The following is an 18316-nucleotide window of genomic DNA, read 5'->3' as shown; positions in this document are numbered from 1 at the left end:
AAATATTGTAATTATGTGAAAACATTTAACAAGACTAATCTTGGGGGTCTCCAAAATATTTTCTGGTGGAACATTTTGAGAACCACTGCAGTAGGCCATGTTTGCATTTAAATTTGTTTCAAATGAAGTACAGTAGGCCTATACATGCACTGTAAAAATCCTCAGTGTTAATGGACCGACATGGGTGCATTTGGTTCCATTTTGTACACTAGAAATCATGAGTAGGTGTCTTATTTGGTTCCATCAGTTGCCTGAAGCTTTTACTGTTTAGTGTACGGCTGCCCATCAGTCATTAAAGTGGTATGTTTGACTCCCAATAAAGCTGGTCTCTCACTTGGGCTGGGGAGTGGGACCCCGAAGTTGTGGCAGCGGCGCTGGTCCAAGAGGGCGGAGGAGTTTATGGGAAGATCAAGCTTAAAGTTTGCCGAGAGGTAATATGGATTCCTTTCGCCTGTATTGAAGCCTAGAGCAGTGTTCCCAATCTGTGGGCTGTGAGAATATTGAAGTTGGGCCCCCAAATAATTGGCTAAACGCTTGGCACAACATTTTGGATCTGGGGGAAAAAAGTAATGTAAAACTTTGTATGGTATTTCTTTAAAACCTTAAAATTGTGATGCCAATAAATGGTAACTTAAAGTATACTATTAGTTCAATCGATTCATATGATCATTAAAATAAACATGCTCTGGAAATGCACAAGTGTGGGCTGCGACGGTTTTCGAGATATTCAAGTGGGCCCTGATCCAGAAAAGATTGGGGAACCCCCCCCCTGGCTGTGCTTGCTCTTGGACACAATGTGTAATATTCTCTCGACGATTGTATTTCTTACACTGAATTCTCACCAACCACAGGATAAAACTGCCTTCATAAGCAGTACACCCATGGTACAAGGCAAAAAACGGAGGAAACCTAGTCTATTCCCAGAGCAGCAACTAGTAGATCTTTCCCAAACACTGCACTATGGTGAGCGACAATATTTGTTCTTATTGTATTCAAATGGCCTTTTAATATTTCTCTTGCACTTAATTGCAACTTAATGTTTTGTGTAAAGCGCTAAGTTCTCAATGTGGGGTCCTTGAGGGGTTTCCAGGGGTCCCAAGCTAAGTGACTAGGTGGTACCAAATGGACCCAGGTCTGTAACTGAGAGTGTGCAAATGGACCATTTGGTTCCATTTGTACAGTCTCTTAAATTAACATTGCGGGGTTTACAAAAACATTTTATAAAATGTGGGTCTGTGGCCTGATCCCTAATAATGCATATGGGGGTAATTGAATAAAGAAGGTTGAACGCAATTATTTGCGACTATGGCAATTATTTTTGGTATAATAGTCGTATTGTAATTTTATATTTTCAAAAATGGTGGAAATGGCAGATCTACAAGCTCAAAACTTGTCACAATGCGACTTGTTTTGAGCTTGTAGATTTGCCATTTCCACTTTCACTTTTTTTTGTAAAGTTGTTATGCAAATTGTCATATCTGCCCTGTGCACCTTGTTTATGAAGCCAAACAGATGTATCTTAAATCATTAATCGTCATGTAAAAGTTCATTGGTGTGACAGCCCTAATTGAGAATCACTTTCAAATGCTTTGTTGTTGAAATATGCTTTTGTAATGATATGCAGTATTGTATCATATGACTTATTTTTTTGCGTTGAATATATATACTGTACCTTGTAGAACACTCCCTTCTCCTTGGATTTGGGAGACAGTGTTTCCTATTCTGAGCATCAAGCTGACGGAACAACTCAAAACCATGACTCTACTTTGGCAAGTGATCAGCGTCTCACTTGGCCACAGGTAAGGAAGGACTCCTGGTAAAAAACACTAATATTACTGTGGGCTGAATAACTGATTCTTAGTTTTTGTCCTTCAAACTATTTAAAGGGTATGACTGCCGGAATTCCATGGAGAGGCCAGCCCATGCAGAGTTTAATTGAAGGCATAGGACGAGGTCCAAGCCCCAAGAGAATTAAGATCTTGGGAGCGAAAGGAGGAGCAGAGAACTCGGAGCAGCAAGAAGATTCTGCAGCAGGTGAGCACTCAAATGGTCATATTCAGTTTATAAAGTTGACTTAAGATGGTGGGTCTCAAAGTGGGGTCTAGGGGCCCTTGTTCCAGGTGGTCCTCAGCTAATTGATTGAGTTACAGACCTGTAAGGGTCCATTTGGTTCCCAACTATCAGAGTGTACAAATGGACCTGTAAGCGTCCATTTGGTTTGAATATTTTATTTAGACGTTTGAAGAAAAAAGTACAGTTCAAATACAAGGTCAACTAAATGGGATTAAAAAAGCCTATGGCTTGTTTCAATTGGAGTCCTGTCATTTAATGTCACTATGAATTGAGTACAGACAGATATACACTACTATGCAGAACATCATATAAACGGTTTAAAAATAAGAAGAAAGTACAGTAACTGTTCGGGGTGGGGGCTAGGTTAAGACTTTTACAGGGGCCAGTTTTGAATTGCAGCCTCCTGAAGGTACTCTTTTAGGGCAGCTTTGGAGGAGAGTAGGGTTTTACACTCCTTCACCACTTTTGGTAGGGAATTCCACATTTTTGTTGCATAGCAGGAGAACAAATTCAACCCCTCGTTTGTGCCAAATCTGGGTTGGACGTGATCAGTGGAGCTACCTCTGGTGTTGTATTTCTTTTGTAACAAAAAAAAAAGCCTGGGTTTCCGAGGCTACTGGTGTTGTGATTGTGGACTTAATTTACATTTTTTATGTACTTTGACAGGTACATGGGTATCTTAACGTTGTGGTGTATCTTGTAGACCATGCCCGTTGCTGTACTCTGTCCTCGACCCTGAGCCATCTGACCCTAGCAAAGTGAGCAGGGGTTGTAGGTGTAAGGCCAAGGAGTAGCCTTACCAGTTTGTTTTTGGTTGTCTGGAGCCTTGTTTTTAAGGCCTTAGTAGTGTTGTGGTACATTAAAATCTATTTCAGTAAGTATTCTTACTGACTAGAGAGGAAATCCAATACAAAAAGCATGTTCTTTGGTTGACTTTTTGGTTGAAAATGGAACTTAGGTAATTGACTGTTCTTCGGTAAAGGTAAAAACTCTTGCGATAACATTATCACCCACTTTGATTGTGATGCTGTCGGCCTTGGTACCATTTGTACACTGTTAGGGGGGCTCTGTGGCCAAAGCATTGCATACCAAACTGGAAATTAAAAAGTTTCAGAACCACTGTCTGAAGGAAAAACTTGTCTTTCAGTGTGTCCATCAGCACGCTGGAGACATGGCATGTGTTTGACTGACCAGCATACAGCCATCATGATTGGAGGGGAGACATCTGCGACCGGTCAAGCACACTGCAAGGATTCTCTGTGGAAGCTTGACACAGGTCAGTTAATTCTTTCTTCAATTCTATACATTTTCCTTGACAGTAATGTGTTTCCCATTGGAATATATATATACACAGCTGCACAATATACACAGCAGCACAACAACTGTAATTCAAAAGAGACAAACATTTATTACAGAAAATGAATGCATTCAATGTACAAGGCAACTAAAATGCCAAATAAGTGTTAAATAGATCTATATTTCTATAGAGTGTTCAGTAAAAGGTCACTCCAAAGATCATATATTGTAAGATGACTAAATGTATATCTTTAGTTATAGTGAATTCATGCATAGCTTTTGTATCTTCCTCAGACAATGACTGCTGGTTCCCCATGAACTCCTCTGCCTCTGGACCCATACCACCTCCTGCCACTGGTCACTCGGCAACGTATGACCCTGAATCCAACTTGGTCTATGTGTATGGTGGCTTTGGTGAGGGACATCGATACAGTGACCTCTACATTCTCAATACTCTGAGCTGGAAATGGGAGCTCGTCACTGTGAGTTTGTCACAAAAGCTACATTGTGGTTTCTTAACTTTTCAGTATTGGTGTGCATATCGATACTGATATCGATCACTAGAGTATCGATACTGTTGAAAATATTGACTTTTTTGAAAAATATATCTTTTATATATATATTTTTTTTTTTCTTTTTATAATTTTTTTTCATATATGCACTATAATAGCTGCAATAGATTATTTATATATAATTGTATATACTATAATGGCTGCATTATATATACTATAATAGCTGCATTATATATATTATTTATAAAAATATATTTATTTTTTGAAAATTACATACAAAAAAATATAATATATACTATCAGAAGATCGACCCCAAAAGTGGTATCGGCACTTCACTACTTTTCAGTACTTGAGTAATAGCTAGCAAATGCTTGTATTCACCACATGAGCCTGATTTGCACTTGGTCTCACAACATGTTGATCATTGTGAGCTTGTAGGTCGGCTATACATTTTTGGGGAAATATTCACCTATAATATGCACAACATGGGGAAACCAGTGAAAGTGGTTAAAGACCTTATGTGCATATTCACTCTTAGGCAGCTGGACAAATTCCTCGTTTGGCTCATCACTCGGCAGTCGTTTACAAGAAAGAACTGTATGTCTTTGGTGGTGGTGTCCTGCCAAAACGTGGTGCTAGGACGGGCTTGATCCCCAGTGGCGAGCTGTACATCTTTAACCCAGACTTTAAACTCTGGTACAAGCCCATCATAGAGGGGAAGCCACCGCTGTCTAGGCTTGGGTAAGTTGACTCATGTCATGAGGAGATGTTGCCAAAATGTTAACGATAATTTGATAAACAATTGTCATGTATTGAGCAGGCACTCGATGACCCTACTGTCAAAGAAGCTGTTCATCTTTGGTGGCCGGAAGACTTCAACCTACCTCAATGATCTCCACATTCTAGACCTTGGTAAGGTAGAGAGGCCTGTCGGGTGTTTTTCACAGCATCCCTTCAGTTTTCCACTAATCCTTCTCTTTATTTTTATTAAAGGTTTTATGGAGTACACTGCTGTTAAATATGAGAACATGCCACCATTGCCTCGGGGGTGAGTATGTAATTATTCAACCTTGGCAAATGCCTTTGCAATGCCTGTTTTTTTTTTTTACATATCTAGGACAGACTTTCTTGCAATACGTGGCATGCATCACAACACGAGATGTTCAGTGACAAATGCGCTTTGTTTTGGAAATTGTGTGGATTTTATTTTTTTTACGACGTGGCTCCTAGGGGGCGAGCTGTCTTGTGTCCAGGGTTAATCTTGCAAATGATTGGCCGGATCAATGCCAAATATCTTGTGCGCTGCCAGTAGGCCAAGAAAGTAAATCCCAGTTTTCACACCCTTTTTTTTTTTTGTAATCGCAGATTTCACTTTTCTCACTTTTTTTTGGTAATGTTTTTAATTAACATTTTAAAACTTTCATTCTATATAAGTCAATGGCGAGGCATGTGACTCTATATTCAGAGGTCAATATGATGTCATTCACAACATGTCTGAGATCCACATGGTAGCCAAGCTGTTATTAGACCCAGTCTTGGTGATTGATATAATTTTAGACTGGTGTTGGAAGAATAATTATACTAATCCAGATTACGTATTTGACAGGTTCCATGCAGCACTTCCAGTGTCAGACAACAGGCTGCTGATCAGTGGAGGGTTCAGTTCTATTGGAACTCTACAGGATGTTCATGTCTTCAATATAGGTGAGGATTGTTGCTTATTATTAAACCCACACAGACTTAACCACTTTAACCTGGCCTCCATTTTCCCCAAAACTTCTAAATACTGAAACTGGCCTATTTACTGTACTACGCCAGTGGTTCTCAAACTTTCACGTTAAGGACCCCTAAATTGATAAGTAAATGGCCGTGGACCCCCATCTGAAAATGCATGTGACGGGACCACAGAAGAGAAGATTGATGTAAAAGAACATCTAAATGTACATTTTCGATAATAAAAAAAAAGTGAAGCTGTGGTTAAAATTGTTGTGATGCTATATTAACTCATTTTGCTGGGAACCCCCAAAGACCCCTGGGGGTCCCTGGACCCCACTGAGAACCACTGTACTACGCGATGTTAGATTGTAGATCGGCTATTTTTACACGCATTGTCAAAATGAAATGGGGCAGTCATATATGAAAATCTTTTTACACAACAGCAACAAAATATTACATAAAAGTCTTTAACTAAACGGTTAGGTCCAGTTAGTTAGGCTTTTAATTGTGGTTTTATTGACATTTAGAATCACAAAACATGATTCTTAATGTCGCTGATGTAAGTTTGGTAGAAAGTAACGTATCTCTATTTTTATTTATTTTTTACCTTAGACACCAACATGTGGACTTCATTAGTCTCATCACCTCTTAGCGCCAAACCACGTGCTGGACACAGTATCATACATCTGGGCACATCCACCCTTACAGATGATGAGAAGCAGAGGCACAATGAGAAGTAGAGTAAGAACAAGCTTGTGGATGTCCAGTGCAGTGTCTTGGTGTTTGGTGGAGCAGATGGCTGTGGACTAGGCCCATACAATGATGCCGTAAAGTGTCAAATAGAGATTCCTCTATGATACTTATGTATTTTATTTTTGTGTTTTTATTGCAGTGTTTTACATGATTTTATTTGTATGAAATAAAATGTACTCTATTTTTAACCTGGATTGATGGATGATTATTAAGAATGGAAACCGAAAGCGGGACACACATCCTCGACACGTAAAGGTGTATTTTTTTTTCACTTTAAAGCACTTCTGTGGTCATTTTAACATCTACTGAGGCTTGTGTGCACGACTGTTTTTGGTTTTAATATTTAGTACATTAATTTGATCAGACCTGCACCTGTAAGCCCGTTTAAACTCATTGAAAACACTTCTGCTTTTGGTGGTGACATTGTCCTAATGCAGAGGGGATAATTCTTCATGCATTAGGACAATATCGGGAACCAGGGACGTATGTTTTCAATGATCTAACATGGCGTTGACTGTGCATATATGGGGGGGGTGTCTGATCCATATTGACTCAAGCAACTTAAAACTATCTGGGGTGCACAGACCCCGGCTGTTTTAAAGTGTAATGCCTAACTCAAGAGGGCTAGTATGATCTTTTGGGTGGATGCAATAAGTGCATGTTTGGCTGTAATAGTGGTTCTCTCATTAGGCCTGCCTGCATTACTAGTTTATTGTGGCCTTGAAAGGGCATTTTGTTCAGTCGAGCTTACTTTGCCTCTCCCTGGAGGAAGGCTAAATGTCAGTCATTATATAAGTGGTGTTAGTACAGTATCTCTTAATATGGGGCCAATTCTATTTGTACAATCTTCACTCTTGAAAACCCACTTGACGAGGCTCACCAGTATTGTTTTTATACTACTCATTCATGTATCTATTTGAGCTTCTGTTCTATAATTGGCACATCTAGGTGTGCAAAGGAACGCCATATTTGGCCAAGACAAGGTCATATTGATATCAGTTTGGAACTCCATATTTGGGTGTACTCTGATCGAATCCTACAGCCATACTACGACATATTTGGGCACTGTTCAGCCTGAATGACCAGTCCCCCCACTTTCTCAATGACATCTGCCGCCGGATGGCAATTTAATTGCTCAAAAACAATGACGGTAAAGATGTACAGCTCTTTCAAAATTAAAGTAATTAAATATATATAGCCTACATTATATGAAAATAAGAAATTTGGCGTTCAGTCAAGTGGTTTGCGAAAAGAGTCCGGGGACACACAAATGGGTGACAATCTCCCCTTAACTTTGCCTTCGTGGCAGAGCTATTTAATTAATTTATAACAAAAGGTAAATATTTTTTATGTTGACCAAGTATAAAAAAAACAAACAACTTATTTGAACCCAAAACACCTTTTTGTCATGGAGACACTGAAACAGGATTACTATCAAAGGACTTTATTCTACAATGTACATTGTACGCAATACGCATAGCCATACTTTCAGAGATCTCTGTCTACTGATAAGTCTGGTGACAATTTTGTGTGGTCTAGAGATGGGTGGTAACAATTTGGAGAATAAAAAAAAACTGCATTGCAAACCAGGATGGAGGGCGGTCCTTCCTAATCTGGGTGATTGGCATTTGGTCGGTGAAAAAAATAAACAGTGGCCGTAGCATAGTCACCAGTTGCCTTCACCGACCACCCAAGCCCATACAATGATTTTAAAATGTATCCAGACTATTGGTAGGCAGAGATATCCGATTGTCTGGCTATGCAAGACTAATGACACACTATCTTAAGTATCAGCAGGTGTGTCTGGTTGGCAAGATGGATGGCTCACTTTGAAAGCTTCGACTTCCACCAAGGTCTCATTAAGCCTTTTGATTGTTGGAAATTGCCCGACATTCACTTTGAACCTGTTAGAGACATGGATTTCATGAAAAAGTTGTTTTTGTTTTGTTTTAGTTTTTTTTAGAGAGTGAAATCATGTATAAAATAGTGTTTTGCGTAATAAATTCCATTGTTGCAGCTAAATGGTCACAAAATAATGTAAACATCATCACAAAATGACAAAAATAAATTGACATGAAAGCAAAAAAAAATGATTTCAATGAAATGTGAGGCATATGCAACAATGTTTATATTCTCATTGAATAACGGGTTACCTTTCAGCATTGTACACTTGTGGGACTAGACAGATGTCAGCCATGGATATCTGAGAAGGAAGCACTTTGTTAATAGACCAAACTAAAGCCATACATTGAACTATATATCGTCACTGTTGGGCAGAAACTTGTATCTCCGTATTTCATCTTTTATTTTTTCATACATTTATGCCCAAATGTTTGCGTATTATGACATGCCCAGAATAGGGATGCTAGGGTTCATGTGGTTAATTGCAACATTTCAGTCAAGGACTTTGTTCAGGCATCTCAAGCGTCTCAAATGCGTGAAGAAGGTCCTTGACCAAAACGTTAGCATTAAAAAAGTGAAGTCAAGTGTGTGTTTTTGTGTTTTTCTTCTTTGATCTGTCTGTATACATCATCGTATGACAGTCTACAAAAGTAATATAGCTGATCTTGTAGATCTGCTAGTGGTCAAAGGACCACTTCACCCATTTTCAACTATCTTCACATAAATGGTCCTGACTCCTCACTAATGCTCATTATGAGATGGTACCATGTCTGTGTCTCGAGGAGGGCTGTGGATAATTCAGAAACCTGCCTACCAGTGACATCATCGGTAGGCAGGTTTGCTCATTTCAAGCAATATTCAAAACTTTTTTTAAATGAATGCAAGAACGATGGTTATATTTCAGCATGCTAACTTTCCAGGGAGAGAAAGGCTGTAGTTTATGTTAGCTTGGAATCTCCATCGATGATTGGTAGTCATTGGTAGGCAGGTTTCGGAACTGTGCATGGCCCATGTCTGCTTGTGGTTAACGGTCCACCATTGAGATGCAAAGTCAGTAGAAGGACATCGTAAATGGTGCATTTATATAGTGCCTTTATCCAAGGCACTTTACAATGTGCATTACATTCACACACCGATGGTGGAGGGAACCATGCAAGGCACCAACCTGCTCATCGGGAGCAATTAGGGTTTCAGTGTTTTGCTCAAAGACACTTCAACACTAACTCTGGGGGAGCCCGGGATTGAACTTCCGGAACCTTCCGTTTCCCAAGAGGCCACTCTACTTTCTGAGCCACTGCTGCCCCTATAAATTGTGCCATCTTATAATGAGCGTTAGTAACAAACCAATTATATGAAGATTCAAGATACGGTTAAAAATACGTGAAGTCTGTGTTGTTTTTTTATTTTATTTTAATGAATGAATTAATTTATTTATTTATTTATTTATATACACCAATGAAAAGTATTAAAAACAACTTGTGACTAATTTGATCCATTGGAACACAGTTGTTTATTTTTTATTTTTTTCATTCCCTGGAAAAGTAACAAAGTTTTGGACATACAAGGTTTTCACCCGACAGCAACGGTATGGTACATACGTATTATTGTAACTCTGATATCATCCCCTCACCTCATCCCCTACGCAGTATGTCCCCGCTGTCTCTTTCAGAATGGGCTCTAAAGCTGAGAATGTACACCAGGGTATAGAGGTTAGCCAAGTAGTAAACGCCTCATGAGCAGACTGTGTAAAGTGATTTTTAAAGTAACGTCGTAAAGGCAGTTCTACCCTCTACCCACCTTGAAAACCACGATCGATGAAATGCTGTGCCCACTGCATCTTCTCTGCTCCTATCTTCTGGATAACATAAAGATTCTGAAACACAACCAGACAATGAACCCTGTAGGATGTCAACCAAAAAGTGCTCATGTAAAAAAATATAAAAATAAATAAACATCATCCATATTTAACCACTTAAAGCACTATTTTATACTTTTGAAAATATGAAAATACTTTAAATGTGTCCTGAGACAAGTCGTTGACATCATTGATCCCACCAAGACTAAATAAATACATAATGAATGAATTAACTTTTCTCCCTCTACAACAAATCTCATTGCCGAAAATAGCCCAACTCCAAGCTCATAACGCGGTGCGTTACGACCGCGTTATTAGCTTGTAGATTGAATGTTCCCCCCAGAATAGTTACACTAGGGTTTAAGTGGTTAAGTGCAATTTATTGGCACATCCACCAGTGATGTAGAGCTAATGCTCTACATAGAACTAATAGAGCTAATGCTCTACATCAGTCTGATGCTGAAGAGCATTAAAATGGTGGAACTGTCTGCTTTGGTTTGATTGGGAATCCATTTTACCACAGTGCACTCACCTGCAGAGGCTGTATTCCAGAGGCAATGATGTCACAGATCATTCGGACCTGTGCACGTTTCTTGGGGTCTGTGGGCAGCAGCCTGGGTCCTGGTCTGGTCTCCTCAATGTACTGGATCACAGCCAGCTGGGACAGCAGAGAAAACGTTTAAAAGTCGAATCACACAGACAAATACTGAGTTTTAATTAAACTCTTCAGATTGTAGAAATGGACCTGCTCAGAGTTAAATTAACACTGAGGAATGTGTTGTGCTTTAAGTTGAATTGTTAAGTATTTTGAAAACTCACAGACTGAGACAGGGTGATGCCATCTATTTGCACAGCAGGCACTTGTTGCATCGGGTTTAATGCCTTATACTGATCCATAAGCTTGAGTAGACAGAGAACATGAATATGACTACTACAGTTATTGCTATTATACTTGAGTACTAATTTAAGGTATGAGTTAATAACAACACAAAATCACATATTCCTATGTAAATATTGTTACCTATTTATATGGTATGACACTTTAAATGAAGAATAGCACCGTTATAAATGTGTGTGCGTGCGTGCGTGCGTGCGTGCGCGCGTGTGTGTGTGTGTGTGTGTGTGTGTGTGTGTGTGTGTGTGTGTGTGTGTGTGTGTGTGTGTGTGTCGGATTAGTACATTTTATCAACTGTACCTGTTGACCTCCATCTTTGATTAGATTGACTGGAACTTGGTCATAATCAATACCTTTGAGGGCAAAAGCTGGCACACATGACATTAAACATGTTTTTGTGTTAACTAAAAGGTGCATATAGAGGCTATAGCTTAAATTAATAATAAGAGGGAAAAAATACATATTACAAATACTTACCGATTCGAACCCTCCAGGAACAGGAGCTCCTGAAGTATCCATGAAGGACAGGCTAAAGCACAAAGCAAATGTTAAAACAAAGAAAATAGCACATTTTGAAAAACATAAATAGTTTAAATCAAAGTTATCCAGACGTTCACCTTGTTTTTGGTCGCCATAGTTCTCACTCACAACTTTCTGTGAATCAACTACCCTTACAGCCCTTCTTACTGGAGAGCTGAAAAATAAAACCATCATCTATCTGCCGACCAATAGCAGTGTTCCTCTAAAATCCCTCCTCCCTAGTTATTTGGTCAATGACTAAGCAATGTCTGGGGTTCATATGTTTCACATTAGCAACAGTGGTGGGAAAAGTGCTCTTTTTTTTTTACTTAAGTAAAAGTATCAATACTGCAATGTAGAAACACTGTTACAAGTACAAGTCCGGTAATGAAAAAAAATACTTGAGTAAAAGTACAAAAGTATTGGCATCAAAATGTACTTAAAGTACCAGAAGTAGAACGTTTTCAAATGTATAAAGATCTTTTGAAAATCTATTTTCAAATGGCCGAAATGTATAGTGGGCTGAAGTGGGTAATGTATGTTTTGTAGTAATAATCAAAATCTACAGTAGTAAAGTTTTGAAATAATTGTAGTGGTGTAAAAGTATATCATTTGCCTCTGAGATGTAGTGGAGTAGAAGTAAAAGTATTGAACATTGGAAATACTCCAGTCTCAAGTAAAGTAAAAGTACCTCAAAAAATTGTACTTAAGTGCAGTACTTGAGTAAATGTACTTAGTTACTTTACACTGATTCGCAGATGAGTGAAGGCTGGGAACGAGGCTAGCAAGGCATACATACAGTAAAACACAGAGCACACACTGACTGAGCAAGGCATAGACGAGCAGTCACCTTAGTGAGGCAAGCAAAAGACACATGCATTGTAGACAGTGGTTGTAGTTGACTTATTTTTAACTCTATATTGTAGACCTGCCCACGTTCCTTAATGTCTGTTGGTCGCCAAAAGAGTTGAGACCATAGAGTTAAAAATAATAGAGAGGGCACCGGATATCGCCTCCCATCCACTTGCATTGAGTTGCTCACCCAGCGCATGGGCCGAAATCACCCCTTCTTCCGGGTTGGAAACGTATTGGAAAATGTGATGGGCGCGGCCTATTTGGGGCTCCTGTGACGCACTGGAGCCCCATGGGCTAGTTCATATACACTGGCCACACCTGCAATACCTCAAATGGCCAGCATGTCCATTTGGCTTCAATGAAACCACTGGGTTCTGGGGGCTTGGTTGAGACAGATCTGCTGCAAGAAAGTCGCAGATCAGTGACGTGTGGTAAATATTTCGTCATACGGCGGTGTCGTGCGCGAAAATAGCCGATCTACAAGCGCACAACATGTTGCTGAAGCAAATCGTTGTGAGCTTGTAGATCTGCTATTTTCGGCACGGGACCTTTAGCCTCTGTGTTAGCCATGGTTCACATGACGCTCGTCTGTCACAAGCGTCATGACATTTACAACTCTCACATGTACATAAACGTTCAGATTTCAAATTTAAAGTGCTGACCCCCATGCCACGGATGTAACAAGTTGAGCCGGCAAAGGTCTAAGTACCTGTATATTCCGTATTGTTCAATAAAAAGCTTTTTAATCCGATTGCCGGCCATTTTCTCCGATTTTTTTCCTATGCTTTCAACTATGCGACACTACTGGTTGGGAGGTGTATTGCACTCTGATACATTACAAAATAATAATAATAATTATAGAAGGACATTAAAATGCTTTTTATTGAACAATACGGCAGATATAGGTACTTAGACATTTGCCGGCTCAATTTAATACATCCGTGGCATGGGGGTCAGCACTTTATATTTGAAATCTGAACGTTTATGTACATGTGAGAGTTGTAAATGTCAAAATAATCAAAAACCAGGGACAAGTGGGCCCATGACTGTCATGGTATGACAGTCATGTTTCAGGGCTATCTCTGTGTTTACTTTAATCATGTTCTCAGTGTCAAAACAGACCTCTAACTGCACAATAGCAACAATGTAGTATGGAAGTCCATACCTTCGCACTCATTACATTACATTACAGTCATTTAGCAGATGCTTTTATCCAAAGCGACTTACAATAAGTGCATTCAACATAGGTAGGCAAGGAAAGCCAGCACCACCCCACACTAAGTTCAAACTTAGCCTAGTTATAGATTAAATAGCTTTTTAAAAGCCATTTCAGCTATAGGCTAAGTTTGAACTTGAACTTGAACTTAGTGTGAGGTGGTGCAATTGGCAGAAGTCTTAAAGGGATAATTCACTTTCAAAATAAATTTGGGTCATTTTATCTACTCAGTCTACTCAGGCTTGTGTGAGCCCCCCAGACAGTTTTTAAGTTGCTTGATTCAGTATTTAGATATTTGATATTCATTTTATCAGACAAGCCCCCTTCCCATACAAACCCATTGTAACTTCAAACTCCATTTTAACCATGTTAGATTAATCGGAAACACCCTTGGTTCTGGTGACTGATATTGTCCTTCTTCTTTGGGTCCTATAGTGAGTGAACTACCTATTTTTGTAAAAGAAAAAAAAGAGAAGAAGAACAAAAAGGGTGATATTCTGACAGCATTTTAAATCACAAACAGGATTTTGTGTTCTTTCTCCATTCCCTGAAGGTGGAACACCATTAAGCTGCACTCCCAAGTGAAACAGAAGGAGACTGTTAGAGGGCCTCTGGGATGTACCAGGTTTTCCAACAAAACTCATGCTCATTGAATTTTAAAACATTTATTACAGCATACAGTAGTTCACATTTCACTGCCAGGGCTTTAAAGCTACAATCCGGGACATATTTTAATGAATACATTTTTAAATAATCTGCATGGTAGACTATTTTAATACAATATAAATAACATCTGCAGTGGGTGGAGGTGGTCTCTCTACACTTCACTTGAGAACCGTGAGAACAACTTTAGACTGTGGTGTCAGGTAGGACACCTACTGATTGACAATGTCAATAAAGTTATTTGAAGCAGATGGCGCAGATTATACACTAGATGCGTCGCTTTCTCTAGTGTGTAATTACAATGTTCAGACATTGTAATTACCTCTCTCCGTTGGGAGAGTCACAAACTGTTCGGATTGTAATTTTAAGTGCCATTTCATACAGATGCATCTTTCAGTTTAACAATTTATTACCACAATACAACAATAATTTGCAAACCCATACTCTCACTTTTTATTTTTTGTAAGGAGAAACTAGAAATTAATTCCCTGAGTTCTCCTTACCAGTATCCAAGACCCAGGCACAGTACAGCTTGTTGAAGGCTTTGTCATATTTGAAGAATTATAGAACTGCTAGTGCACTGGTTTGCAATGCACTGGTCTATATACAGTAATCCTCACAAAACAAAGTTAATACGGTCATAGCCATTGAATCAGCAGACACTTGCACAGAAAGTTTGCAATCAAAATGTTAATATGCAGTAGTTCATCCCATCAGAGAAACAAACATTCTGCTAATTAGACCATAGGATATACCATTGCTGAGGCACATGAGATATAATGTTGACCAGTAAATTGGGTATAATAAAGGATATTGTGTCTAATTTACCTGTTTTAATTAGTATTTTAAAATGCTACCCATATTAACTAAATCATACATTGTAAAAGTGTGTTCATTTAACTCTGAGAACATAAAAATGGACTGTCCTTTTTTACACTCAACACTCAGGATTTTGCTGTAGATCTGGGAAATCTTACATTGTGGCTACTAATTCAGACCTTTTACAGTCCGATGCCTTTATTTGAAATAAAGAATATAGAGGATATAGAAAGGTCTGGTCAGCGAGAGCTTGTGCATAATTATAGCTTTACTATTTCTAGGGTGTTGACAGCATGCCGTTTAATGTTCATGGTATTTTAAGGCATGTGGAAATGGAGAGAAACGGGTCTTAAGATCTTGAGAATAAAATACCTACAGTAATGACCTTCAAGACAATCAGTGAAAATACAATTCATCTCCGTCCTTCAAGGCCCCACAAGGACTTCTTAACTAGACGTTACATGGAGAAATGATCCCATGCCTGAATCTGTATGATGCACTCTATAAATGCTGGAACTTTCCAGTGGCTAGGCAAATTATCTACTCTTTCAGATTACATTTTAATATAAGGTCATTATGGTCAAGTGAAAATAGGCAACACATTGTACGAGACCAATTTCAGACCCTCCTACGTACTACCAACTGTCTTTTCAACATACAGGTATAAACTCAGTCCATGATACTTAGAAGCATCTGCTCTGAAATTCCAATACTTATAGGCAGTAAGATGACATTTGTAAACAAGACATTAGAGCACAACAAACCAGCCAATGAAATGTTGACTGAGAGATGCTGCCCTTATGTGGTTGAAGGCTAATACTTCATAGATTATGCTAGAATATTTTATCTTCAACTGTGATCAATGGAATTCCCTTGTAGAAATATGTACACCTCATTCATTCATACACCGTATTTAAATTTCTAAGTACTTACAGTATGTTCTGGATGGATATCACTTAGGTTTATCTCTTGACAAGACCATTATACTTCCACAAATGCACAACAAACAGGTCTTCTTGGTAAAGAATGAACCATGGCTATTTGGGGGCCTTGGCAGGGAAAAGTTTGGGAACCGCTACTGTAGGGTAAAGTCTTTGGGTGGGGTTTAGTTCTCTGAGTAGCGGTCAACTGGCTACAGGTATTTGCTTTGGTGGCACATTGTCTGGACCATAGTGAGCTGTAGAAGTGCAAGGGACATTAATGTTTGGATCTCCGTTGTTGGCTGTGTCTATCTGGTTGCACTTGCCAAGACTCTTGATGATGTTGAAGTTTGAGCGGGCCGTTTCTGCAAAGCTGTTCTCCAGAAGCCAGCCATCTGACTCCGAGTTGGGATCTCCTTGTCTCAGCACGTTTTCCAGGGATGTCTGGAGATAGCGCACTCCTGTCAACACTGAAAGCTGAAGGCAGAGACAGAGACACAAAATTGACAGGATTGCCTGAAAATTGGGACACAAAAATCTGTAGTGCTCGTTTATTAAACACTATTTCTTTGGTGTTGATTAATTAACACTCGTGCATACATGCTGTGTATGCAACTCAATAGAGGACATGGGGACTTTCCACACAGAGTGCTATGGATAACGAAGGAGTTAATTTGCAGGTGTTAATATGACAAGTTGACAACTGAGGTTTAATCAGGGATTAGTCATTATTCAAACTCTCCCCACAGTGAGAGTGACGGCACGGACCTGAATACAAATCTTTGTAAGATTTAAGCCAAATGTATACTTTGCACTATTAGTCATTCACATTATATTCTGTAATCCACAGCTTGTTTCTATGTTTCCCTGTGTGCACTCACCTCAAAAAGCCAGATCATGAGCACTGTGAGGCCGATGGACTGCATGATGTGAGTGTAGTAGTCAAGCAAAGCGTGGCGACAGCCTCTCATCCACAGGTTCAGCTCTTCTGTTTGGAACTCGTAGTTGAAGTGGGCCGAATTGTTGGCGATCTGTAGCTGAATGCAGGGTCGGGGGGAGTTGATGTTACAGCAACTAAAGGGCACCCCGTCCAATAGGTACTTCCCCTCCACGTTACTTCTTAAACGGCTACAGACCAGGAGGATGAAGATAAGAAAGAGATGTTTTAAGAAGAGGCTAAAGTATGTATTAGACATTCATGTGAAATTAGGAATTTGTATGTGCTGGTTATTATATAGCCTACTGTATATAACCATAATTAGCTTTCTGAATTTAACCCTTTCTAAATATTTAGAGCAGTGGTCAATGACAACCATTTGTAAGGCCAGTGCCTTGCCTTGCTCAAGGGCACGTTCATGAGTCTGTCCCTAACAAACAGCACATGTCGTTTAACAGTTAATGTCTTTTGAAAAGGCACCAGAAGGGTTCGAACCCATGACCTTGTTGTGACTGCACTATCCACTGAGCCACTGTCCACCTCTATCAGCTGAAGTCATTATGTAGACTACTGTACTTACTCCACCACCTCCTTGCGGGACGTGTCCAGATAGCGATTGCTGACCCACTGAATCTGGAACCAGTCTTTGAAGCCGTTGTTGCCACAGCACTGGAACTCTATCTGCAGCAGGTCCACGGTGCGCTTCACGAAGCAGCGGCCTGGCGTGTCAGTGTCCTTATAGTACCGCATGGCCTCTGTCAGCCCGATGGTCAGAGACTTATCCAGCTCACCGCGCATGCCGTAACACATCAGTGCCCCCACCAGCACGCAGAACGTGAAGAAGAAGGTGCATATGATGTAAGGTAGCATGATCAGTTTCCAGCGCAAGAACATTGTGGTGTCCACGCAGTCGTAGCAGATCTTCCCTCCCAGGAAGTTGATGCCACAGGCAATGAGGCCTACGGCAATCAGCATGTTGGGGACGTAGTGGATGTCCCTCTCGGCCATCAGCTCCCAGCGCTTGTCGATCTCCACCTTCAGAAAGAGCCCCAGGCTGAACAGGATGACACCTGTGACCACCGAGATCCAATTCAGTATCCACAACACCTGGGCCAGCTTGTCCCTCTTGGTCTTGGTAAACTTCACTCTCAAGACCGCCATCTTAGCTTTCTTCCCTTACGTACAATACTTTCATTCAGCATCCATGGCAGATTAGGAATGGGACATACAGTAGGCAGGTTAATGGTACAGGTTACCCTACAGGGGGTATGGGGGGGCCCGGTAAAGGGGGGTGGGTTATGCGGCTCTCTGAAGGTCTTCTCATAAGCAGCTTAGTACTATGGAGATGATTGATATCTTGTGGACACAGCATTATGGCAATAGGT

General features: G+C 39.9%; 3 protein-coding genes across 7 annotated transcripts; 1 reads left to right on the top strand and 2 right to left on the bottom strand.

Moving 5' to 3' along the window:
- Positions 1–2991: 2991 nt before the first annotated feature.
- Positions 2992–6337, top strand: LOC308074699 (uncharacterized protein; the record flags this gene model as incomplete). Its single annotated transcript, XM_080414204.1, has 7 exons — positions 2992–3001; positions 3203–3349; positions 3664–3851; positions 4420–4622; positions 4702–4929; positions 5488–5585; positions 6210–6337. The coding sequence occupies 7 exons, from the start codon at positions 2992–2994 to the stop codon at positions 6335–6337; spliced, it is 1002 nt and encodes a 333-aa protein (XP_080270330.1).
- Positions 6338–7784: 1447 nt separating this feature from the next.
- gstz1 (glutathione S-transferase zeta 1) lies at positions 7785–12488 on the bottom strand. Of its 5 annotated transcripts, XM_080414517.1 has the most exons (10): positions 12372–12472; positions 11620–11696; positions 11480–11531; positions 11303–11370; positions 10927–11007; positions 10640–10765; positions 10050–10125; positions 9883–9935; positions 8504–8553; positions 7785–8254 (listed from the first exon to the last, which is right to left on the bottom strand). In XM_080414517.1, the coding sequence occupies exons 2-10, from the start codon at positions 11635–11637 to the stop codon at positions 8134–8136; spliced, it is 645 nt and encodes a 214-aa protein (XP_080270643.1). In that variant the 5' UTR covers positions 11638–11696; positions 12372–12472; the 3' UTR covers positions 7785–8133. The 5 variants fall into 5 exon arrangements, with proteins under 5 accessions (XP_080270643.1, XP_080270641.1, XP_080270644.1 ...); XM_080414515.1 differs by lacking the exon at positions 11620–11696 and having other exon boundaries at positions 12372–12488; XM_080414518.1 differs by lacking the exon at positions 11620–11696 and having other exon boundaries at positions 11303–11355; positions 12372–12488.
- A 3710-nt stretch (positions 12489–16198) lies between these two features.
- LOC308074475 (photoreceptor outer segment membrane glycoprotein 2-like) lies at positions 16199–18092 on the bottom strand (the record flags this gene model as incomplete). The annotated part of the gene is made up of 3 exons (XM_080413921.1): positions 16199–16471; positions 16876–17122; positions 17512–18092. 3 exons carry the CDS (start codon positions 18090–18092, stop codon positions 16199–16201), a joined length of 1101 nt encoding a protein of 366 aa, XP_080270047.1.
- Between the last annotated feature and the right edge of the window lie 224 nt (positions 18093–18316).

This window comes from Gymnoscopelus braueri, assembly GCF_963280865.1.
Source record: "Gymnoscopelus braueri genome assembly, chromosome: 19".
NCBI classification, from domain to species: Eukaryota; Metazoa; Chordata; class Actinopteri; order Myctophiformes; family Myctophidae; genus Gymnoscopelus; species Gymnoscopelus braueri.
Note: the sequence above shows the minus strand (reverse complement) of the source record. Positions and strands in the feature narration are given on the sequence as shown.

Bases quoted from the DNA above. Each gene is read 5' to 3' on its own strand.
- gstz1 (XM_080414515.1), bottom strand. From the start codon at position 12,401: ATGCATGTGTCTTTTGCTTGCCTCACTAAG. The intron at 10,766-10,926 runs GTGAGTTTTCAA...CTGCTGTCCCAG, and splicing joins GCATCACCCTGTCTCAGTCT to CTGGCTGTGATCCAGTACAT. The intron at 10,126-10,639 runs GTGAGTGCACTG...GTTGTGTTTCAG, and splicing joins CTGGAATACAGCCTCTGCAG to AATCTTTATGTTATCCAGAA.